Raw genomic sequence first — 25348 nt, forward strand, 5'->3', positions numbered from 1 at the left:
CCAGTAGTGTTGAGAACATACATCATACTAGATCCACTCAGCATGTCCAGTAATGTTGAGAGAACAGACATCATACTAGATCCACCCAGCATGTCCAGTAGTGTTGAGACATCATACTAGATCCACCCAGCATGTCCAGTAGTGTTGAGAGAACAGACATCATACTAGATCCACCCAGCATGTCCAGTAGTGTTGAGAGAACAGACATCATACTAGATCCACCCAGCATGTCCAGTAGTGTTGAGAGAACAGACATCATACTAGATCCACCCAGCATGTCCAGTAGTGTTGAGAGAACAGACATCATACTAGATCCACCCAGCATGCCCAGTAGTGTTGAGAACATACATCATACTAGATCCACTCAGCATGTCCAGTAATGTTGAGAGAACAGACATCATACTAGATACACCCAGCATGTCCAGTCGTGTTGAGGGAACAGACATCATACTAGATCCACCCAGCATGTCGGGGTGGCAGGGTAGCCTAGTGGTTAGAGCGTTGGACTAGTAACCGGAAGGTTGCAAGTTAAAATCCCCGAGCTGACAAGGTACAAATCTGTCGTTCTGCCCCTGAACAGGCACTGTTCCTAGGCAGTCATTGAAAATAAGAATTTGTCTAGTTAAATAAAGGTATAATAAACAATGTCCAGTAGTGTTGAGAGAACAGACATCATACTAGATCCACCCAGTGAGTCCTTAGATGCCCCAATGATGTTTAAATAACCATAGCAGTGGTGGGAGGACAATGTTTTTTTTAAATGAGCATTATTTCTATGAGAGAATATTGGATGACTGTCATTCATATTCCATTCACCCATTTCAATGTAGCATCGATAGGTTCAGACTACTACATGATACTCAAATGTTCCCTATTCCCATCATGAGGTTGCTACAACCTAGCCTATGAATGAAAGTTTGCAGCGTAGAGAAAAATCTGAGGTGACAGAAAGTGACACATTCAATAGCACCTTGCACACTATTGTCCGCATCTAGCTGATCTAGGGTGTAATCATTAGTCCAACAGTTTCAAACAAAAGTTTCTATTGGACAAATTAATGTCTGATTATCCCTGTTTCATTCCATTTAAGAAACGTTTTTCAACAGAATCGGCGGAATGAATACACCCCTGATCAAGTGTAAACACAGTTCACTTTCATAGCAGCCACTTTGTATTTCTTCTCACATCTATGCGTTTTCCTCCTCTCACCTTTTTCCTTCGCTTGTGGACTTCAATGCACAACACATCAACTGTAGGAGACCAGGTATAAAAAAAAGCATTCCAAGCCAAACCATATTATAACCACTACACACAGCCTACATCGTTGTCACCAGATTAGCTAAAGTAACATCATAGTCAACATAGCTAATAGAACTAACGCATTAGTAAACCCGCTACAGTCATGCAGTAATGTTACAGTGTACAGTGAATCAGTAAGCAGTTTAGCAGTTACACCAGTGGGCCCCGGTGACAATAAATCAGTAAAACCAAAAGCTTACCTTGACTTGAAAGAGTTCCAGTGTTGTGTTGGATAGTCAAAGCCAGCTAGCTAGCATAGATCCCTCTGTTTGAGCAGGGTGTTTGAGTAGGCTAATCTAGCTAGCTGCATTTTCTAGCTCCAGTGAAATTTTATTAAGTGGAAGTGAAACTGATGGTGAAAAAAAAATGAAGAAATCACTCTCTTGCTTCTCCTACATTTTTAGCGTATGCTTGCGGTACTAGATTCATTTTCTGATCCTTTGATTGTGTGGATAACATGTCAGTTCATGCTGCAAGAGCTTTGATAGGTTGAAGGACGTCCTCCGGAAGTTTTCATAATTACTGTGTAAGTCTATGGATGAGGGTGAGGACCATGAGCCACCTAGGTTTTGTATTGAAGTCACTGTACCCAGAGGAGGACGGAAGCTAGCTGTCCTCCGGCTACACATGGTGCTACCCTACAGAGTGCTGCTGAGGCTACCATAGACCTTCATTGCAAAATAGTATGTTTTAATCAATTATTTTGTGACATGTGAATATATTTCGTATAGTTTTATCTAAAAAGGATAATTTTTTAAATACAAAAAATATATCATGTTTTTATGAAATTCACTGAGGATGGTCCTCCCATTCCTCCTCTGAGGAGCCTCGACTGAACTGTAGTCTTCAGCCTTCCAACCGACCCGGCCCGAGGAGGACAGACATGACAGTGATAATGATTCTAGAGACAGGGCCCAGGGGATGGAACCAGGTCTCCATAGCGACTGCTAGCAAGGTTATCTGAGGCTATGGACATCTGAGCTGCCTGGGTGACAGTGTCACTGTTGTCTTGCCAGCCCTACTGCCTGATGGCTGGATGTCTCCTCTAATAGCTGTCATCCTCTCTATCCTCCAGTCCACCCTCGTCTTTCTCTCTGTCTGATGTTAACTACAGAGCCTTACCCTAAAGGAACTGCCTGCCTCTCTCTAACTGCCTTCTAGATGTTTCACAACATTTCAGATGTATGTTACTGTGTGATTTATAATCAGGGTTTTTCTCCTATATCAGCATGACTCTATTAAAGATGAATGGGTCAGGGAATATTGAGATTATGATGCTACTGGGGAAAGACTCCCTAATACCTAATTCTCCATTTCTGCTCCAGGCTTCCTCCTCTACACACCAGCACCATTTATCTAATGGAAATATTGTCGGTTCAGGGAATTTACTTGGTGGGCAAGATTGCAGATGAGACGGCCAACCATTTTCTGTTAGAATTTGAGGCGCTATATGGGATGGGAAATGCAGTGGACTACTGGTGCCAAGATCATGCCAAGAGCACCTTCTGTTCATCTCAGAGAAACAAGGACATACAGTATTTTGTCATCTACTGTCACAAGGATAAGTTCTGTCATCTGCTGAATTACCATATTTACAGTATCTACAATGTTTTACTTACAGTACTACTTCTTTCTCCCTGTCTGTCTGTAGATGTGTGTGTCTCACCTCCCCAGCCCTGGCGATGCCCCCAGCCACTACCAGGCTGTGTGCCGTGCTCTCTACGCTGAGACCAGGGAGCTACGCTCCTTCCTGGAGAAGATCAAGAGTGCCAAAGAGGTGAGGCTACCTACACATCAATGCGTGACCAACTGGGTTCAAACCCCCTGTCTCCAGTGTGCAACAAGACTGTGTTAGTCCACTGATCTAAAGGTTAGGAATTAGCTTGGGCAGGTAAAGAAAGTCTTCAGGTCTCAGGAAAGGTTACTCATCGTGTGAGGATGGTTCACCAAACCACCTCCATTTACCAATGCTCACAACACACTACGCAGTACCTTACTGCATAGGCCCTCAGCTTGCTTACATAGTGGTTCTGTTCCATTGTCTATACTAGCATACTACTTAGCATGTATTCCCAATACATTGCTTTATCCTATGTGGTATGCTAACCAGTGTGGATATTGGAACAGCTCCGGTCTGTTTCTGGGACCTGATTGACATCTCATTCTCAGGCTCCAGTGCACATAGGACCACTAAACGGTGAATCTGAATGGTCATCGGCATTCACCACGACACAACCTTGTACTGTTAATCAGATAGACATGTAGACCCGGGACATATGTTCAGAGGTCATGTGACTGGAGAGACATTCATTCAGGAGATTAAGCAGCATGACATTAAGGTGTTTCACATGCTTCAGAGAACTGATCAACATGGCACACTACGTACATGTCCTGTAATGGATCCTACTGTATATCAGCCTTGAGTCGGGTGTGTGTGTGTGTGTGTGTGTGTGTGTGTGTGTGTGTGTCTGTGTGTGTTACAGAGGAGAAGGAATGCAGGTTACTGTGTGTGCGTGCTACAGAGAAGGAATTCCAGTTACACTGTGTGTGTGTGTTACAGAGAAGGAATGCAGGTTACTGTGTGTGTGTGTGTGTGTGTGTGTGTGTGTGTGTGTGTGTGTGTGACAGAGAAGGTATGCAGGTTACTCTGTGTGGGTGTGTGTGTGACAGAGAAGGTATGCAGGTTACTCTCTGTATGTGTGTGTGTGACAGAGAAGGAATGCAGGGTTTGCTATAGGACAAATCTGTGCTCAGCTTTTGGAATTGTCCCCATGAACCACATACTGGATGCTACTCCCCAGGGACCCATCCAGCCAAGCAGCACTCCCCCTCCACAGTAGTACGTCTGAAAGGAGCAAAGGAATTGGACAGTTATATAATTCACTATTACAAAAGAGAGTGGAGAGTCTTATTATGAGGAGACGGTAAGAGCTATGAAGAAGGGGAGACAAGTGTCAAGCTCTGTGGTTTGCGGGGCTACAGACAGTGCATCCAGTTTAGTTAGCCTATCTGGTGTATGCAACCAGATGTGAATAGGCCAGGATGTAGTCTAGTCTACTGTATGTGGAGGCAGAGACATCTAGAACTATAGCAGTAGGGATGGGACTAAGGATCTGCTGGACCGTGCCATCTCTGGTCAAGATGTTTGGCTGTTCAATGTGGGATCAAGTTTACGTTTGTGTGTTTCTGTCTGTGCGTGTGCACATCTCTGTGTGTGTGATACCAGGAGAAATAAGATGAGCTTTCGCTCCTGCATCATTCCCCTCCCCCACTTGTCCTCCTGTCTGGCAGCGAGGCAGAGACGTGTTGTCCCACAGGGGATTTAGCTAGCTAGCTACAGGACAGCAGGCAGAGAGAGAAACCCTTTATTTCATAACAAAGAGCTCTATAACAGGACAGAAGGACACTATTAAAAACATAGTTGTAGCTGAATCACCAAAGCCACTGCAGTTCCTATTTGCTTGGGGTTAAATACTATAAGTTAGGAAAGGGATGGTATTGTGTTGGTCGTACAAATGAGCACCGGGTGTTAAGTCCAACATCATCTCACCCTGGGCTCCTCTGCTCAGAAATTTCCTTTAAAAAAAAAAAGTGTGTCAACAATCATGTTATTCACGGACCATGGTAAAAGCTTTCTGTTTTATGCTATGCCATGAAAAGGGAATATGTACCAAACTCTTAATGGTAGAGAAGGCAGACACCTTAGCAAATGCCCTTCCAGTGTAGTGTGAGTTATGGCTCTGTATTTCCAGTGAGAGGAGAGGCCCTATAGTAAAACTCCTGTGAGGGGCTGTAGCAGAGAGACTCACATGATTGCTCCATCAAACACCGGTGGGATGCAGGTTTGACGCCCCCTCTCTCACCACAAATAACAGGGAGAGAGAGGAGGAGAGGAGGAGGAGGCTTTCCAGCCTGCTGCAGAACAGATCCCTCAGTGTCCTGTCCTCTAATGAACTCCTGAATCAGGAAGTGAAGGGATGCAGGTTGTTCACTGCTTCATTGGTTGCATCCCAATGCTCTCAAAGTGCACTTGCTCACTCCTTCCCACACATTTAAAAGCAGTGGATTGGTTTTAGCATGGGCTAGCTAAGAGAGTTCCCACACTATTTCATACAGTCATCTTGAACATGGCTTAAAGCTATAATCTCTGCTATGCATACACTGGCAGGACCATGCTTTATTCCCTATGGCTACAATGATGATTTTCAGTCACTGATGAAAATGGACTGGGAATGTGTGTGGTGGGAATGTACCATCATGCTAGTTGGTGACTTGGCAGGTTGTGAAGGCTCTCGTTAACTGTCATTGATAATCGAAAAGGTATCGATTTGTGGGTGTGACTGATAGCAGGGCTAGCTGCCCATGCTAATGCTGTGGTAGTCAATGAACTTGATTAACATCAACATGAAAGGATGAAACCTGTGGCTTTGAGGTCAGTTACTTAAAGGTCCAATGCAAGCTCTCAATATCAAATAATTAAGTACCTTACTGTTTAATTAAAAATGGTTAAAAAGAAGCAAGAAGTTTCTTAGCAAAGTAAATTTTCAAGCATGAATTTTGCGAGGACTGTCTGGAAGTGGTCTGAGCGGGGAGGGGAAAGCAGAAAACTAGCTGTTATTGGCAGAGAGGTTTGGAACCATCTTTTGATGTCACCAAGCAGGCCAAAACTCTATCGCACAAAAACAGACAAATTTCAAACACTGAAAGGGCATTATCATTTTCACAATTACAGTATTATTCCAACCTCAGTGTGGAAATATATATAAAACACAGGAAAATCAATGTTTGACTGCACTGGGCCTTTAAGCGCTCATCTCTTTCTCACTCTGATCGCCCCCACCTCTCTCGTAGAATCTTCGGAAGATGGGTGGCGAGCCGTCTGAGGATCCCAGCAGAGGCCTAAATGAGCTCCAGAATGCGGACTGGGTAGGTGACCAGCTCCTTATTACCTGGCAACACCCTTAGGACAGGTTTCCCCAGACTCATTAAAACCTACTCTTGGACTAGCATGTTTGTAGCCCAGGTGTTACGAATGCCTCCTAGAGAGGGAATGCAACACCATGCTACAGCTCAACCCCCCTGTGGAGTAAAAGAGGTATGGGATTGTAGGTGCGAGTAAAGATGACAAAGGCAAAGAATTTACAGTTGACTGGGAATTTGCTTCCTTATCACAGGCTGAACGGAACCAAAGCAAAGAAAGTAAATGTCAAAGCCCCCGTTCCTACCGTCCCACTAACTTAGCACCACCTGGTGCGCTAACCAAAATTGAAGGGGTGGTGCTCTAACCAAAATATAGGTGGTGGTCCGCCCAGGTCTTACCTAGTGTGTATAGACAGTAAATACGGGTTATGCCCGCAAGACTCTTGCTGAAGCACTCCCTAGGGGCCTTCCCTTTTCCCCCGGGAACAAAAACAGGACATAGTCATCAACAACCAACACAGGACATACTAATCATCAACAACCAACACAGGACATACTAATCATCAACAACCAACACAGGACATACTAATCATCAACAACCAACACAGGACATACTAATCATCAACAACCAACACAGGACATACTAAATCAGGAACAACCAACACAGGACATACTAATCAGGAACAACCAACACAGGACATACTAATCAGCAACAACCAACACAGGACATACTAATCAGCAACAACCAACACAGGACATACTAATCAGCAACAACCAACACAGGACATACTAATCAGCAACAACCAACACAGGACATACTAATCAGCAACAACCAACACAGGACATACTAATCAGCAACAACCAACACAGGACATACTAATCAGCAACAACCAACACAGGACATACCAAGCAGCTCTATTCTCTCAGCAACAACCAACACAAGACATACTAATAATCTCTTTTCTGAGCAACAGAACACTGGCTTATATAGCTGGAGAAGGAGTCTGTATTGAGATACAGCTGTATCCTGACGAGGGGGTGGGGTCAGCTCCAATTAGCTGCTTGGGGGAATTTCAGGAAGCCATCCTGAAACACACATACAAACAAAACCACAACACAGAAACTGAGGAACTTAACACAGGAGTATCTAGGCTTCATCTGGGTCTGGAAATTGGCCCTATAAGTGTTAAATCATTGCATGAGTACTGTGTTGCTATATGATTTCTGTCCCCCTGCATCCCCCAGGCTAAGTTCTGGATGCAGGTGATGGGAGACCTGCGGAACGGGGTGAAGCTGAAGAAGGTCCAGGAGCGCCAGTACAACCCTCTGGCCATCGAGTTCCAGCTCACGCCCTACGAGATGCTCATGGATGACATCCGCTCCAAACGCTACAAACTACGCAAGGTCATGGTAAGACTGTCAGGTGTCTTAAAAGCATGGTTTGTTTCTTATATGTTGTTATGGTCTCTCTTAATCTCTGTGTGTGTGTGTGTGTGTGTGTGTGTGTGTGTGTGTGTGTGTGTGTGTGTGTGTCCTTGCACCTCCAGGTAAACAACGACATCCCACCAAGGTTGAAGAAGAGCGCCCATGAGGTCATCCTAGACTTCATCCGGTCCAGACCTCCTCTCAACCCTGTGAGTGCACAGCCTATAGAAACAACAGATATACTTTACATCAACTAGCAACCTCTTTGGTGTTGGCATGGTGGTGGGCTGAACCATAGAGATACAACTCTGTTCTGTCTCTTTGGACTGAACATAGTACCATAGAATGAAATAAGAAGACAACTATTAGCTATGTATGTAAAGTATATCTCTTATCTATATGGGCTGTACAGTTGTAGGGTTTAGAGAGGAGAACATGGGGCATTTTCTCTCCTTCTAATCCTGTTAGTGTACAGTACTGTATAATGAATGTACTATATACTATACGATAGTACATTCTATGGTACCTGTCCCACTTTCCTCTCATTCTGGTGTCTTCTAGTCTTGCCATGCCATCCTTCCAAGTCTCGTTCATCACTGGAACTTGAGGAAGCCTGGGAATTGGTGCTAGGGGTGTCCCCTTTCCATTTAAACCACAAGCTACTGAACTCATCTTTAGTCAAAGAAATCGTTTTTTATATCCCCCTACAAATACAGGTAGTTCAGGATTTGGGGTTCTGGGATATGATTATTCTGATTGGAATGAGGGGTGATTGATAGATGTACAGCTCCAGTTGATGATCTGATTATCAATGCTCTCTGCCCCAGCCTCTCTGCCCCAGCCTCACTGCCCCAGACTCTCTGCCCCAGCCTCTCTGCCCCCGCAACACTATCCCAGCCTCTCTGCCCCAGCCTCACTGAAGTGCCTGCCTCAGTAATGAGAGGAGCAGCACTGACAGTCAAGAGTTATTGTTACAAAGTGACAGTGATATTAACGGTACAGTGATATTAACGGTACAGCGACAGTGATATTAACGGTACAGCGACAGTGATATTAACGGTACAGCGACAGTGATATTAACGGTACAGTGACAGTGATATTACAGGTACAGTGACAGTGATATTAACGGTTCAGTGACAGTGATTTTAACGGTACAGTGACAGTGATATTAACAGTGACAGTGATATTAACAGTGACAGTGACAGTACAGTTAACGGTATCAGTACAGTGTGACAGTGATATTAACAGGACAGTGATATTACAGTACAGTGACAGGGATATTTCAGTGACAGGGATAGTGAGTGACAGGGATATTAACAGTACAGTGACAGGGATATTGACAGTGATATTAACAGGTACAGTGATATTTACAGTGACAGTGTTCAGTGACAGTGATATTAACAGTACAGTGACAGGGAAATTATAGTTGAAGTGATATTAACAGTACAGTGACAGGGATATTAACAGTACAGTGACAGTGATATTAACGGTACAGTGACAGTGATATTAACAGTACAGTGACAGGGATATTAACAGTACAGTGACAGAGATATTAACAGTACAGTGAAATTAACAGTACAGTGACAGTGATATTAACAGTACAGTGAAATTAACAGTACAGTGACAGTGATATTAACAGTACAGTGATATTAACAGTACATTGACAGTGATATTAACAGTACAGTGATATTAACAGTACAGTGAAATTAACAGTAGAGTGACAGGGATATTAACAGTACAGTGAAATTAACAGTACAGCAATATTAACAGTACAGTGACATTGATATTAACAGTACAGTGATATTAACAGTACAGTGACATTATCAGTACAGTGACAGGGATATTAACAGTACAGTGATATTAACAGTACAGTGAAATTAACAGTACAGCAATATTAACAGTACAGTGACATTGATATTAACAGTACAGTGATATTAACAGTACAGTGACATTAACAGTACAGTGACATTAACAGTACAGTGACATTGATATTAACAGTACAGTGATATTAACAGTACAGTTATATTAACAGTACATTGACAGTGATATTAACAGTACAGTGAAATTAACAGTACAGTGACAGGGATATTAACAGTACAGTGAAATTAACAGTACAGCAATATTAACAGTACAGTGACATTGATATTAACAGTACAGTGATATTAACAGTACAGTGACATTGATATTAACAGTACAGTGACAGTGATATTAACAGTACAGTAAAATTAACAGTACAGTGACAGTGATATTAACAGTACAGTGAAATTAACAGTACAGTGACAGTGATATTAACAGTACAGTGAAATTAACAGTACAGTGACAGTGAAATTAACAGTACAGTGAAAGTGATATTAACAGTACAGTGACAGTGATATTAACAGTACAGTGAAATTATCAGTACAGTGACAGTGATATTATCAGTACAGTGAAATTATCAGTACAGTGACAGTGATATTAACGGTTCAGTGACAGTGATATTAACGGTTCAGTGACAGTGATATTAACAGTACAGTGACAGTGATATTAACAGTACAGTGATATTAACAGTACAGTGATATTAACAGTACAGTGACAGTAATATTAACAGTACAGTGACAGTGATATTAACAGTACAGTGAAATTAACAGTACAGTGACTGTGATATTAACAGTACAGTGTTATTAACAGTACAGTGACAGTGAAATTAACAGTACAGTGACAGTGATATTAACAGTACAGTGATATTAACAGTACAGTGACAGTGATATTAACAGTACAGTTACAGTGATATTAACAGTACATTGACAGTGAAATTAACAGTACAGTTACAGTGATATTAACAGTACATTGACAGTGAAATTAACAGTACAGTGACAGTGAAATTAACAGTACAGTGACAGTGAAATTAACAGTACAGTGACAGTGAAATTAACAGTACAGTGACAGTGATATTAACCGTGATATTAACAGTACAGTGACGGTGTCTTTAAGGTTTAGGAGGCAGTGGCGAAAGGCCTGATGTCCATTACTCTGATGCCCATAACTCAGTGTGAGTGCATGTATGTATCTGCGTGTGTGTGTGTGCACATGTGTGTGCGCATGTGCATTTGTGTGTGTAGGCAGCAGCCAGGAAGCTGAAGCCCCAGCCCCAGGTTCCTCCCACCCTGCACGAGAGGATCCTGGATGAGATCAAATCTGAGAGGAAACTGAGACCTGTCTCTCCTGATGTGATCCGCAGGAGCAGGCTGGGTGAGTGACACCTCTGTCTTTATTTATTTTCTTTCTTTCTTTCTTTCTTTCTTTCTTTCTTTCCCTCTCTCTCACACACACACAAACACACACACTCACACTCATTTTGTGAGAAGTTGAAGTATGTTGTGATTATGCACTTTCACGGGTGCTGGGCATTGGCATGAATGAAAGACACAAGGTGAATTATACTTTCTTTCATTGGTTTGAACGATGCTTCCACCCAGCCAAGTTACTGTTCTTGGATGCCTGTGCTGTTCGGCATTACAGCTCTGTTTGTAGTACAACTTAAACATACATCTTGTCTGGTGTTATGCCAAGTGCCTGTATTGACTATAGCCAAACCAATCCTTAGAATCTGAGGAGAGAATTAATTTTATTTAATTATTATGTTAATGATTTCTCACCATTGGCTATGCACTTTCTACTGACTATGTTAATCATTGTACATTTCCTAACATTTCCTACAGTACTGTACTGCACTATGGACAGCTGCTACCTGTCGGCAGATGATGTCTTTCTTCTTGCTAACTTAATATATATCTTCTGCCCGTATTCCTCCTACGGATAGCTTAATAACTCTGTAACGCCATCATTGTTTCTCTTGCAGTAATTCGGCCTCTTAGCATGTCTCAAAGTTTTGACTTGTCAGGTAAAGATCTGTCCGGTTACCTGGCTGTTTCTTTACGTCTCTATCTATCGTGGTTGTTGTCCATCTGCCCAAGAAAGAGCACGCACATTAATGCTCTCATCTCATGCTTCTTCATGCTTCCGTGGTGGTGTTGATGGTTGGCTTGGTTGGCTCTGCACCGCAGCAGTGTGCTCTCTGGTTGTGATGTCAGGATGTCAGACACTGGTCAGGATGAGAACTCTCAAGCGCAGAAGGGAGGTTGATGGCTACCTTCACATCAGCAACTCCCTCATAGACAACTTAAGCATATCTTTCAATCATTCTGAACCTTAGTTCAATTCTTATGACACTTGTGTTTGAATCTCCACATGGAATGTGAAAGGGCTTAATGATCTACTCAGACTTAGCCCCGGGATAATGTTAAGTTCGATGTAGCCTTACATACCATAGACAGTTGTGAAAAAGACTAAGGTAGATGTGACTCAAACAGGCCAACAGTTTTATTCGCTGCCTGTCACTACAGTACATCTCTGATAATGAACTATTTCTCGAAGGCACACTTGCTGACGTCAAAAGCAGTTGTTTTTCTGCATCTCCACACAGCTGGTGCACATTGTTCTCAGTCCCTCAGGAGGAATTGTAAAACAGTATTTTCCTTGTCTAAATGCTTGAATAATGCTCACTTCAAATTCCTTTTTTTTCTGGGATTAGTCTAAACTAATTTGATCTTCCTACATTTTTCTCTAGTCTATTGTTGCGCTTGGGTTGAAACCTACAGTATGTTAAACATATTTGATATTGATAAAAGTCCTTAGCCTATAGCCAGTAGAGACAACAGAACTCTTGCCTCCCACTGAAGAATCTATTCATGGAATTCTGCTTCTGGGCCTTTTTCTTTTCCATACTAACATAAATCAGGGAAAGAGTTGCCTTAGCTAAAGAACACCATTACTCAGAAATTCTCATTACAAACAACCAAGACGTGCATAACTACCTTCCTCGGTTTCCTAGAAAATGGCGGTCCTCCTCACACAAAGCAGTTGTTCATCTTGGAGAGTGAGTCTGCAGAATTTAATCAGAGGTGGGATCAGTGAGCAGCGTAGACAGGAGCTGTCGGCACACATATATATACACACACACACACACACACACACACGCAGAACACACACACACCTGTCGGCTCTGTTCAACGCAAAAAAAAGCACATTCTCACAAAAACATCATACTGTATCTCCAACATCGCCTGCATTGGTCACTTAGCACTTCTGATTAACTTACAGTATATGGCCGTTTTTAAAACAGATAAGAAGAGGATGCCTTCTGTTTTATAAGGTTGTACTGCAGTGGTTACCCAAAAATGTCATCACATCCTCTAGTGAGATAGATAGCCAATGAATTTACATTGGTGACACTGAAAATCATTTCTAATAATCTACACTCTCTTACTCTTTTATGTGTCAACACTTCCTGTTGTGGGCAGGGTATCTGAGCTTTGACAAGTCTGATTGGCTGTGCTTGACATTTCTCCCACTGATCCCAGCGTCTTTCATCACACCGGAGGCTCTTTGACCCTTTGCTCATCCACAGCTACTAGTCGGTTCAATTGATTGTTGTGCAGGTTTAATGTGTGTGTGTGTTATGTGAGTGTATATGTGATGGTTGGCTATCTGAACTTCATTGCAGCTGGGTACTTATCCCCTTACTTTGTGGTCAGATTCTCCAATACCAATACTCACCGAGAGAGAGAGAGCCTGTCATTTGACTACAGAACTCTATGTTTGGGGATAGGGATAAACCATTAGTACAGTCTGGCCTATCATATTTAAGGAAGTGTTCCCTTTTAGGTGGAGGCATATACTACAGCACTCCACAGTTGATCCTTACACGTCAAGGTAAAGTATGTGGAGTGGTTTGGCTCTGTTTATGTGACTAGCAACTTGTGTGCTGCAACACATAATGTTAGCCCTGTTTCGTTTGTCTGCCTATTTGGCTGTATCCTAACACTACTGCTTATGCCTCGACTAAAATAGACTGAATTATACTATATCGACAAATATAGTTTACATAAACCAGTGCTTTACAATGTTTTTGCTTTTGACTGACACTGAGCATAGTGCCAGAAATGGTAGATGTTTGATCTGCTCTAGTTTAAACCTGGATCCTAGGACCAGTCAGTCTTCTCCCAGGCAGGCAGGTTTAGAAACTCCAGGACAGCAGTAGAGGAGGAGGGCCTTGGCCTCCCACTGAGGTGATGAGCTCATATTTTAGCCTTTTTCCAGAATAGGTATTCACATGCTCACTGCGTGGTCCTTTTCACAGAGAGGGAGATAAAGAGAGGGTGATAAAGAGAGAAAGAGGGAGACTGAGAGAGAGAGAGCGCCTGGCAAGGCCTCAATGCATCCACAGATCAGATCGGCCTCTGCTACTGATTATCTGCTGTTTCCAGCACTCTCTTCTCCATCCCTTCCTCCGTCACACCTCCCTCCCTATTTTATTTCTCTCTCTCTTAGGGGGAGAAGTTGTCAATGAGGCTAGGAGGGAGGGAGTCAGCCAGGGTTAGGGTTTCATTAGAATCCTGCTCAGTCCAGGTCTTAAAGGGTAATGAAAGTAGAATCCATGTTGTGTGTGTAACACCAGGCTGCTTCTCCGTCTCTCCTCAACTCACACTCCCTCCTCCCTACCGCTGGTGTCTTCCCCTCGGGTCTGTTCAGGACTGTGCAACGTTACCGAACACTCAGATAGAAATGTATCACGTAGAACAGATATGTTTGGCTGTCATGTGGAGCTGGGAACTCTGTTCCCAGCTCTATTCATGATATTTCTATCTGCAATGTTCAGTATAGTTAGCTACTTTGCATCCTGCTGAAATCACCCCTGGGTATTTGAGTTGTCCTCTGTCTGATCAGTCTTCTTGTGACAACCTCTCTGTCCAGATGTGTCCAGCCCTGACGGCCGCAGGAAGACTTCCAGCACCATGACCCTCAGCAGTCTGTCCAATGGGGGGCCAGGGGTACCAGGGGGTGGAGCCCAGGCCCTATGTCAGAGGAAGAGGCTGAAAGCACCCACCCTGTCAGAACTGGACAGCTCCGACTCTGACGTAAGTCTGTGTGTATATGTGTGTGTGCTCGCACGTGCATTTGTGTGTATGTGTGTCTTCTTCTGGTAGTTGACATCAGTATACATCCTACAGCACTGCTCTCTGTTGTTCCCCTTACAGGATGACATCACCATTGGGGGTCAAAAGTCAGCTAGTAGCTCCAGTGTCTCTACATCGGTGGTGGACGACACCTCTCCAGAGTCTGTACTGGGCAGGAAGAGTGAGTTGACTTGTGGACCAGAAGGCCAGTGTTAGGGTTAGGGTTCGGCCAGAGTGTGCACATGAAGCTAGGGTTGGGGTTAGGGTTATGGTTCAGCCAGGGTGTGGACATGAAGCTAGGGTTAGGGTTCAGCTAGGGTTAGGGTTCGGGTTTAGCTAGGGTTAGGGTTCGGGTTCAGCCAGGGTGTGGACATGAAGCTATGGTTAAAGATTATCATAGAGATCCTATAATGTGCTTTCACAGATCTCAGCTGTTCACCCGACAGCTCTTCTATGCTAAGAATAATGCTGTCAAAGAGGGAGTGTTCTCAGTCAACTTAACTGGTAATATAAGGGTTTGAGTACTTCATAAAAGTATATCACACATGTCCTCCCCCCCAGCTCCACCCATGTTCCTGCCCATCTCCTCAACCCCCAGCCTGAGAGACGGCAGGCCCCCCAGAGGAGACACTCCATTGAGAAGGAGACGCCCACCAATGTACGGCAGTTCATACCCCCATCCAGACAGAGCTCCAAGTCTCTGGTGAGTAACAGAAGAGAACAAGGAAAAGAGAAGAGTTTATCAATCTGGAGAAAATGAGCACATTGGAGATTTTGGTTCCTGAATAGTGTGTCAGTTTGTCTTGTGTTCATCAGCCTCCATCTTCTTTCTGTTAGGTGATGCTCCTAACACCCCACCTCCAATCCCCCCACCTCTTCTCCTCCACACTAACCCCTTTAACCCCTGTCCTCACCCTCTTCCATACACCTCTATAACCCCTGGCCTCCCTCTCTTCCATACACCTCTATAACCCCTGGCCTCCCCCTCTTCCATACACCTCTAACCTCTGGCCTCCCCCTCTTCCATACACCTCTATAACCCCTGTCCTCACCCTCTTCCATACACCTCTATAACCCCTGTCCTCCCCCTCTTCCATACACCTCTATAACCCCTGTCCTCCCCCTCTTCCATCCACCTCTGTAACCCCTGCCCCCCCCCTCTTCCGTCCACCTCTATAACCCCTGTCCTTCTCAGGTCGGGAGGATAGCCCACCATCTGTTCCCCTGGACCCCCCTCCTCCTCCACTCCCCTCCCTACACCCTCCACCCCTTACGGAGTTCCTACCCTGTCGAGGTGTTTGTCTTGGGCATGGTGTGGTCTGCCCTGTCTGCTCTCTGCAGGGGAAGAAAGCCTATCAAGGTTTGCCAGTCGCCCCTTATGTCCCTGCTGGCGCATCGTAGTTCATCATCATCTCTTCTAATGCTTCCTGCTTTCCTAGAGACCCATCCCTCAGCCCAGGACTGTTGTTGTAGAAAGCCCTTCAGTTTAGGTGTGATTGTCATATTGCATTTTGACAGTCAACAGCAGATGCATCCCTCGCTGGAGCCCCAATCATTCCATCATACTCAACTTTCCTCCATTTAACCGTAGTTGTAGTCATTGTGATTGCAAGCATCATGTAGCCTAGCGAGCCACTGCCAATTAAAACAATGCTCTAGATAGATGAAGTCCTTCATTTTGTGTATACTGTATATAACGTACTGTTGTTCAGTAGCAAGTATAAACTCCCTGTTTTTTTGTTATTGTTGATACTCCCTGGGATCTCCCCCTCCCTCCCTGTCTCTGGGCCAGAGACAATGCAGCCCACTGTTTCTGAGTCATAAGATCAGCAGCAGGAGCCACCGCAACATTACAGAGTTACAGTATATTAATGGTTCTTCTGAGACTGAGAAACATTAGCTGGGTGCAACAACAACAAAAACTTTGAATGGAGACACACTATTGAGACACATTATTGAGACACATTATTGGAACAACACCAGGATGACCAGTAATTGCAGCAGCAATAGACCTGGTGTACTGTTGAATGTAGCATCTCCGTAGTCTCACCGCACGCTTATTTATTGAAGTCAGAAACGGGCAGAAAGAAGCAGAAAACCAACCCCAGCTACAGAGCAGAGGGGCCTTGTCTGTTTTTAGGTTGTCTAGACTTTTAAGTGAAGCAGAACTAAGTAGAGGATCTCTGGAATTTTCACAAATATTGACATTATCTGTCATCACTTTGGACGGCAGGGTAACCTAATGGTTAGAGCGTTGGACTAGTAACCGGAAGGTTGCAAGTTCAAACCCCCGAGCTGACAAGGTACAAATCTGTCGTTCTGCCCCTGAACAGGCAGTTAACCCACTGTTCCTAGGCCGTCATTGAAAATAAGAATTTGTTCTTAACTGACTTGCCTAGTTAAATAAAGGTCAAATAAAAATAAAACTCAAGTTGTTTACTTGTTCCTTGCCCTTTGTTTGTCCCCTCATCTTGCCAAATGAACAATGGAGACTTTCTTTGGCCAAACTAGTCTGAACCCGGACAGAGTGCATCGAGAGGTGCTGGTGTGTGTGGACGGAATGGTAACAAGGGCAGTGAGTGCGGTTGTCGTAGTAACCCGGCCGGTGCTGTGTGTGTGTGTGTGTGTTTTCAGGAGGAGTTCTGTTTCCCAGTAGAGTGCTTGTCCCTGACGGTGGAAGAGGTGATGCACATCAGACAGGTGCTGGTCAAAGCAGACCTGGAGAAGTTCCAACAGTACAAGGACGTGTACAACGCTATGAAGAAGGGAAAGGTCCGTTTACCGCTGGTCTCTCGGACTAAACATCACAGTACCTATTGTTGGGGGAAATCATCTTACACGTTCCTTTCAAAATCTTTGTAGTCACTGGATTTGATCACACACTGCTTTTTGAATGATTTGATTGCTTTTGTGCAACTTTTGATGCACCTGTTCTGAATTCCTTCTTTGTTACAGCTTTGCTTCTGTTGCCGATCCAAAAGGTTTTCCTTGTTCACCTGGTCCTACACCTGCCAGTTCTGCAAAAGGCCTGTGTGTTCACAGTGCTGTCAAAAAGTATGTCATATCTATTCTCCCACACTGATAGAAAGTCAGCCCATAATATTGACAGTCCTATACTGTACCTCCAGTGTCTTTATGAGTGTGTTCATACTCTGCTCTATGTCTGTCTCTCTGTTAGATGAGGCTGCCCTCCAAGCCCTATGCCATCCTGCCCATCTATTCCCTGGGCTCTACCACCACTCTACCCAGGGACCGGGTAGCAGCTCTGGGGAAAGCTGCCAGTTTAGCTGGTCCAGCAGCAGCAGTTTCAGCAGGAAAAGGAAAAGCAGCAGCCTCAGCAGCAGCAGCAGGACCAAGCAGAGCAGCAGCAGCCCCCAAGCCTGAGAAGCCCTCTACCAGCCACCACCGCCTCAGCCTTCAGAAGACCATGTCCAAGTAGGCACCCCTCTACTTCTTCTCTAGATTATAACACTCCCTGTTTAGATTTACAAGACTTATTCTCAAATGAAGTGTTGTTCTATTTTAAGAGCAACTGTAGCCGACTGAGCCCAGTGAGGGACAGGGACAGAACCTACTCTGTTACACAACTTAGTGTTAACCTCTTCTCTCCTCCCTCTCTCAGGTTGTCTAAGCACGGTAGTCTGGAGAAGTCCCAGTCCCGTGATGAGGTGGAGCTCCCAGCGGAGCTGACGGAGGACTGGAGCACCATGGAAGTGTGTGTAGACTGCAAGAAGTTCATCCACGACATCATCTCCTCCAGCAAGCACAGCCTCTCCCTGGCCACCAAGCGGGCGCGCTTAAAACGCAAGACCCAGTCCTTCTACATGTCGTCCCCCAAAGGAGCTGATTACCGACCCTCGGAAAGAACAATCAACGAGGTCTAGACTCTCCCCTCGTCCTTGTCTACCTTCTCCACGGTCTTCTAGCTGCTCCCAGAACTTATGGCACAATACAGAACTCTGACTGACTGGGTTTTGATCTGGATGACCGTGCTGCGATCCGGCCTGTACCAGTAGACGTGTTTAGTTTAGTCTGTCTGTCGATGCTGTCAGAGCGGGCTGTGGACCTTTACCTTTCCTTGGAGATATGTGGACTGTGTAGTCAGTGCTTGTTGCCATGTCCTCTGATCGTCACATACAGTACGAGTACTTTCAGACAAAAGGATACTAGTCCATTTTTATACAATATTTTGCTCGGTAATGTAATTTCTCCCATAATGTTTTGCCATAGAGAGGTGGTTAAGGACACTGAATGATCAAATGTAAAGTATGAGGTAGTGTAAAGATTCAAAGCGGTATGGCCTCAGTCACCCCCTATACTGGCACAATTGGTGGAATGTGGTAGGAGCTACTCACCCACAGAAAAATCAATGAGCACAAGGCAAAATAATGCTCCATATTTGAATTCCTCAGGCTGTGGTATTCTATTGTAAGAGAGTAGGTGTGATGCTAACAACACAAGTCCCATACTGAGAGCTGTGAACACCTTAAAGTGGAGACAATATGAGTTAAAAGCAACAAACGATTGGATGATGACTTGAAAGGATATGGAACTGTAGATGTTTTTTTGACAAGTTAGCATTTTCTATGGTATGGTATACATGTGTACATATGGTTCGGCTTAGAGTCCGGTGGTTTGTGGTGAAAAGTTGGCTCCCCCTTTTTACTCTTCTTGACATGTTCAGGTTATTTTTAGCTGACGGTACAATAATGAATTATGCTCATTGATGTTCTCTGGGTTCTGAGCGGTCTTGATGAAGCATAACAGGTAAACAAACAGCGTGTCACTTTGCTCAAAGTTGGATCATACCCATGAAGGTATCCCAAACCGCTCACCTGTCTCTCCGTAGGCGTTAGGGTCTACAGGAATGTCAGGTGTCAGCTTTAGTGCCAAAAGATTCCCTTCTGTCTAAACCATAATATAAAACCCACATAAGTATTTGGTGTAAATACTCATTGACCTTGCTATAGATAGCCATCGCAGCCCCCGATTAGAGCATGCTTCTCCAAAAGACGTCACACTGCTGAATATACTGACTATAGAAATAGAATGGATAGAATTAATAGAACCTCATTCAAGTCAATGATGGGATAATGGGTGGACTGGCAGCCATTTTGAGTGTACCCATGCCTAGGTCACAAATATATAGGTTAAGACAACGTTGTCATAAATCTGGGAACAGTGCCGTTGCTAACTGCCAGCGCTGTTGCCAACTACCATTGTTGTATATTATTATGGGATATTAGAATCCCGTTGTCTTAACCTTTGTCATATTCAACCTAGACCCATGTCAGGAAGTAAAATCAGGATGTGTACCCTTCATACTGTGCTGTGCTGTTTTGTTGAGTCAACTCAACTGACATGACAAAAAATGTATTCCATTGCTTGAGTCACATCAAAAATCATATAGTCTGTCCCAGTAACAAGCATGCGCCCCAGAAATATATGCATATATGAAATGATCTCAAATGGTCTTTCTTTGCTTTACAATAGTTATGGTATGATATAACATGCTTAAAACCACCCTCTGTTTTATTGTATAGGCAGCAAAGAATGGTATTACACACTACTCTACTGTTCAACTCAAAGCCTCAAAATGATGCCTTCATGAATTTGTATATCAGTTGTGTGGGACTGTGGTGTGTCTTAACCATACAGTTTGTCTCTAAACCAGAAGCAGAAGCATATTTCGGGAGCCAGGAATCAGGATGTATGTATATTAAAGTGACTATTACAAATCCAGTTTTGTTCCTTCTATTTCTGCCTTAAATACACTGCCTTCTTCTCTCATCATGAACATATCATTGCTGTGACAGATTGAATCCACAGTGACTCAGCATACTGTATGTAAATATGATTTATAGTAATGTCCGTCCATAGAGCAGGTCTGTGTTTCCTTGACAACTTACATCACGACTAAAATCATTTAGACTTGGGGCTATTAATTTAGCCTAGATCCAAACTAAATTGCTCTGTTTGGTAAAGTGAAATAGAACTATTCAGGTAGGATCCAGGCTACTATTAACTAGTTTATAGATTGTATCTCACAAAACAAGTCATTGCAGGACAGAATATGGACTACAGTAAGTAGAGGTGATCTACTGTGTGGTACATAAAAGAAAGGCCCATATGTGACAGCAACATGCATGTACTACTGTGTAGCTTGTATCTTTAATCTGTTCAAACCTTCCAGATGTAACTCCCTCCCAGAGAGTTCAAGAAATTATGACAAAGAATAATAAAAATGTAATGCAATACCTTTACAATGTTGTATGGATATTTCATTAAGTGACATGCCGGCTTTTCAAGAAAAAAAATATAGAGAGAAAGCAATAGATTGAGAAGTTTGTATTTATTGACGTATAAAACAATAATAATTGATGTACCTTTTATAATAGGTTATTTCTATAGAAAGAAAAAGTTTATTTCAACAAATGTTGATAACTTAGTAGAACAGTGAATATGTACAGTATAATTTTCAGTAAAGATAAATCAGTATGTCCTAACAGTTATTTCCAATGAAATCATTAAGAATACATTCAAAGTAAAACAGCACCTTTTCTTTTTTTGCAGCAAGTAAATACTTCAAATAAATTAAATGCACTTTATCAGCAGCAGTGGTCAGTGCGGTCATTATAAATTGGGTTCACAGAACATAATCTAGGTACTGTATGATTCAATACTTATTCCATAAGTCTACGGACCAAAAATATGGTTCATTCTTTGATTATGTAGGGTTAAGTTATACTATCCAAACAATACACTACAATTTACAATACATATACATTCCCCAGAAATCAAGTTCATCGACACAGCAAGGAACATTACAATGTAGCCAATGGCCATACATTTTGTCCCCATATCACTCATGGAGATTGAGAGCCACGGTCGCCTGTGGTGCAGTAACTTGCTCAAGCGCACAACAGCAGGAGATGGCATCTAGGATATAAGAGTTTAAATGCATATATGATATGTATGGCTCTGATAGGATACTGATGCAGTGCCACACAACAACTAGTTTAGACATTAAAGGTTAGGCATGAACTCTGAATGGTTAAGGTAAGGGTTAAGGTTTGGGATAGGCTTAAAACTAAAATCTCAAGTACAACTTTCTATCACTGGATTCAAACATGAAACCTTTGGCACCAGAGGCAGGTAACCTAGCGGTTAAGAGCGATGGGCCAGTAACTGAAAGGTCACTGGTTTGAATTGCTAGGTGAAAAATCTGTCGATGTGCCCTAATTGCTCCTGTAAGTCACTCTGGATAAAAGAGTCTGCTAAATGACTTAAATGGAAACTAGTTGGTGGTGTATGAGGGGAGTTTCCCCAATACAATGTAAACCACTTTGAGCATCTGGAAAAGCACTACACAAATCCAATCACTTACTTTCATTAATGAGTTTTTCTTCTTCCCCTTCTTCCTCTTCCGGTGTGTCTTCAGCCTGCAGGTTGTTGTTGTCCCCGATGATGACATACTGCAGTTGGGACCCGTAGACCTGGACACTCCTCTGGAGCTCTGGATCTAGACAGGCCTGTACTGCTCTCTGGTGATCACTGGTGATGTTGCCTCCCATTGTCTCTGTAATAGAGTCATCAATGGAATGCAGTGCAGTATATGAAAGTTATGAATCTAATGGCTTCTTTGAACTCATTAACGAAAGGTCAAGTGGAGGGTAAAATGAAATTCTTAAGTTCCGAGCTCCAACTGTGCAGGTCAAAAAGAGAAGTGAATAATTATAATAGTACATACAGTTGAAGTCAGAAGTTTACATGCACCTTAGCCAAATGCATTTAAACGCAATTGTTCACAATTCCTTACATTTAATCCTAGTAAAAGTTCCCTGTCTAATGTCAGTTAGGATCACCACCTTATTTCAAGAATGTGAAATGTCAGAATGAGTTGAGAGAATGATGTATTTCAGCTTTTATTTCTTTCATCACATTCCCAGTGGGTCAGAAGTTTACATACACTCAAGTAGTATTTGGTAGCATTGCCTTTAAGTTGTTTAACTTGGGTCAAACATTTTGGGTAGCCTTCCACAAGCTTCCCACAATAAATTGGGTGAATTTTGGCCCATTCCTCCTGACTGAGCTGGTGTAACTGAGTCAGGTTTGTAGGCCTCCTTGCTCGCACACGCTTTTTCAGTTCTGCCCACACATTTTCTATAGGATTGAGGTCAGGGCTTTGTGATGGCCACTCCAATACCTTGACTTTGTTGTCCTTATGCCATTTTGCCACAACTTTGGAAGTATGCTTGGAGTCATTGTCCATTTGGAAGACCCATTTGCGACCAAACTTTAACTTCCTGACTGATGTCTTGAGATGTTGCTTCAATATATCCACATAATTTTACCTCCTCGTGATGCCATCTATTTTGTGAAGTGCACCAGTCCCTCCTGCAGCAAAGCACACCCACAACATGATGCTGCCACCTCCGTGCTTCACGGTTGGGATGGGGTTCTTCGGCTTGCAAGCCTCCCCCTTTTCCGCCAAACGTAACAATGGTCATTATGGCCAAACAGTTCTATTTTTGTTTCAGACCAGAGTATTTTTGTTTCAGACCAGAGTACATTTTTCCAAAAAGTACGATCTTTGTCCCCATGTGCAGTTGCAAACTGTAGTCTGGCTTTTTTGGGGCGGTTTTGGAGCAGTGGCTTCTTACTTGCTGAGCAGTCTTTCAGGTTATGTCGATATAGGACTCGTTTTACTGTGGATATTGACTCAAATGATGTCATTTTGCAGAAGCTTCTAAAGCCATGACATCATTTTCGGAAATTTTCTGAGCTCTTTAAAGGCACAGTCAACTTAGTAAACTTCTGACCCACTGGAATTGTGATACAGTGAATTATAAGTGAATTACTCTGTCTTGTAACACATCATTTTAATTATATGAAATGATGAGAATTTAACTGTAACTTACCATGCCTAGCATCCTCTGAACCCACGCTCTGAGGTTGTTGTATACACGTTGTCACTCCTTGAAAGTTGCCATCTCCAATGATGCAGTTACTCAAATTGGAATGGCTGATGTTGATGACGTAAGTTGGGGCAGTGTTGGCCCTCCTCCTCTCTGTTGTTTGGGATGTGAGAAAAAAGGGAAGAGGTTGAAAAATGGGAAATAGTCTGTTGTTGACAATAGTATCCCGGCGATTCCCGTTGCGTCATGATGATGACATACTGTAAAAACCTTCCATGAGCTTTAGTTTTGGACACGTGGAGAAACCATTTAGATGTAAGCCTACACTTTACCTATAAAAAAAATGATTTTATATGAGGAATGGAACATTCTTGAGGCTCTGGAACATTCTTGGGCCTCACCTGCATCGGACACCAAATGGTGCTGGGTTTCCAGTGCTTCCAAAAGGTAAAGTGGGGTAGAATGTGGCTTACCATATACATAACATATACCATATACTACAGAGAAAACGTGCTGCAATCTAGGCCAAGTTAGCCTACCTCTCTAAATACCACATAACATTACTATTTTTATTTTATTTTGTATAACCTTTATTTGAATTAGAATCACAAAATCACCGTAAGCCTAGACTATTCATAACCATATTTAAATGTTGATGAAAACTACATGAAAACTATAGACATGTAGGCCAAAGTAATTTATTTGCAATTAATCAAATGAAAAAATGTACACTTTTGAAGAGACTTACCTGGGAGGCCGGTAACTCTTTCGAACTGTGGTGGGCACTGGCAACACTTTTCTAGTGAGTCGAAAAAGAGCAGACAGGCGTTGCGACCTTTCTTCAGCACCACCTGGAGCAGTTTGGCAGCCTTCTCCATGTCTGTTCTCTGGGACCAGATCACCTGGCTCTCATACTCTGTGATGGTCCTGGAGCTCAACAAGTACACGCACAGCCTTTCCACTGCACAGCATGACATAGATTTGCTAAGAGCGTGTAACTGAAGTTGTAAACTCCTTTCTTGGATGAGAGAGCATGCAAAAATAACAGAAACAAATATTTCAGTGTTGTTAAAACATGATAATAATATGCATTCGCTTAATTAATTCAAAAGAAAATGTGATGGAAAGATGAAAGAAGTGTAGTGTAGGCTAATGCAAAAAATATCACATTCACATCGACCCTGTTATTCTCACGGGTTATTCCTCATCTAAACCACTTTCTGACTGTAACCATAACATCATCTCGTGCCTGCCTGCCTGCCCTACATTTCTAACAAACGAATTTCCATTACATTTTAGATCTTAACATTAACACCTAACTGTATAGTTTATAGTGTAGGCCTAAATACAAAGTTTTCTTGTATTTCATCAATTGCTTCCATACATATCATAGGCCTATCCCTTTTGGTTTAGATTGAACCATTGTAATCTCGGTTCACACATAGCTAAAATTGTAAACTGTCAATCCACGAAAGATTAGAGGAAAGTGATTTCTTACCAGGTAAAATCTCGCATTTTTCGTTACATTGTAACATAATTGTTAATTTGACAGAACGATATAGGCTACATTACAACATTGCACCACTCTGTGTGTATCTTTTCGGCTGGGAAATGGGCTGTGCAATCGGTTGTCGGTAATTTTTATAGGCTGCGGTAGCAACATTTCTGAAATAAAAGTCCCTAATGCTGGCGGGTATGCTCAGACTGTTTTGGGAGTTTCCACTTGCTTCCCCCCTCATAATAAATTCCCCAACCGCGCTTGTATTGTCAAGAAGAACAGAAAAAATGGCA

At 43.0% G+C, this 25348-nt stretch overlaps 2 protein-coding genes across 2 annotated transcripts in view; one reads left to right on the plus strand and one right to left on the minus strand.

The window, feature by feature from the left end:
- LOC115140929 (protein spire homolog 1) overlaps positions 1-20905 on the plus strand; it is a 47689-nt gene extending 26784 nt beyond the window's left edge. Inside the window, 14 exon segments of the mRNA XM_029679420.2 lie at positions 2951-3076; positions 6151-6225; positions 7465-7629; positions 7767-7853; positions 10743-10872; positions 13348-13395; positions 14437-14600; positions 14721-14820; positions 15201-15221; positions 15224-15342; positions 17274-17411; positions 17595-17693; positions 17818-18074; positions 18262-20905. Coding sequence (XP_029535280.2) covers positions 2951-3076; positions 6151-6225; positions 7465-7629; positions 7767-7853; positions 10743-10872; positions 13348-13395; positions 14437-14600; positions 14721-14820; positions 15201-15221; positions 15224-15342; positions 17274-17411; positions 17595-17693; positions 17818-18074; positions 18262-18523 — 1791 coding nt within the window. The 3' untranslated portion in view covers positions 18524-20905.
- Positions 20906-21073: 168 nt separating this feature from the next.
- On the minus strand, positions 21074-25203 carry LOC115140931 (uncharacterized). The gene is made up of 5 exons (XM_029679426.2): positions 25056-25203; positions 24306-24575; positions 23561-23710; positions 22027-22218; positions 21074-21578 (listed from the first exon to the last, which is right to left on the minus strand). Exons 1-5 carry the CDS (start codon positions 25090-25092, stop codon positions 21502-21504), a joined length of 726 nt encoding a protein of 241 aa, XP_029535286.1. The 5' UTR covers positions 25093-25203; the 3' UTR covers positions 21074-21501.
- Between the last annotated feature and the right edge of the window lie 145 nt (positions 25204-25348).

This window comes from Oncorhynchus nerka, linkage group LG14 (assembly GCF_034236695.1).
Source record: "Oncorhynchus nerka isolate Pitt River linkage group LG14, Oner_Uvic_2.0, whole genome shotgun sequence".
Taxonomy (NCBI): Eukaryota; Metazoa; Chordata; class Actinopteri; order Salmoniformes; family Salmonidae; genus Oncorhynchus; species Oncorhynchus nerka.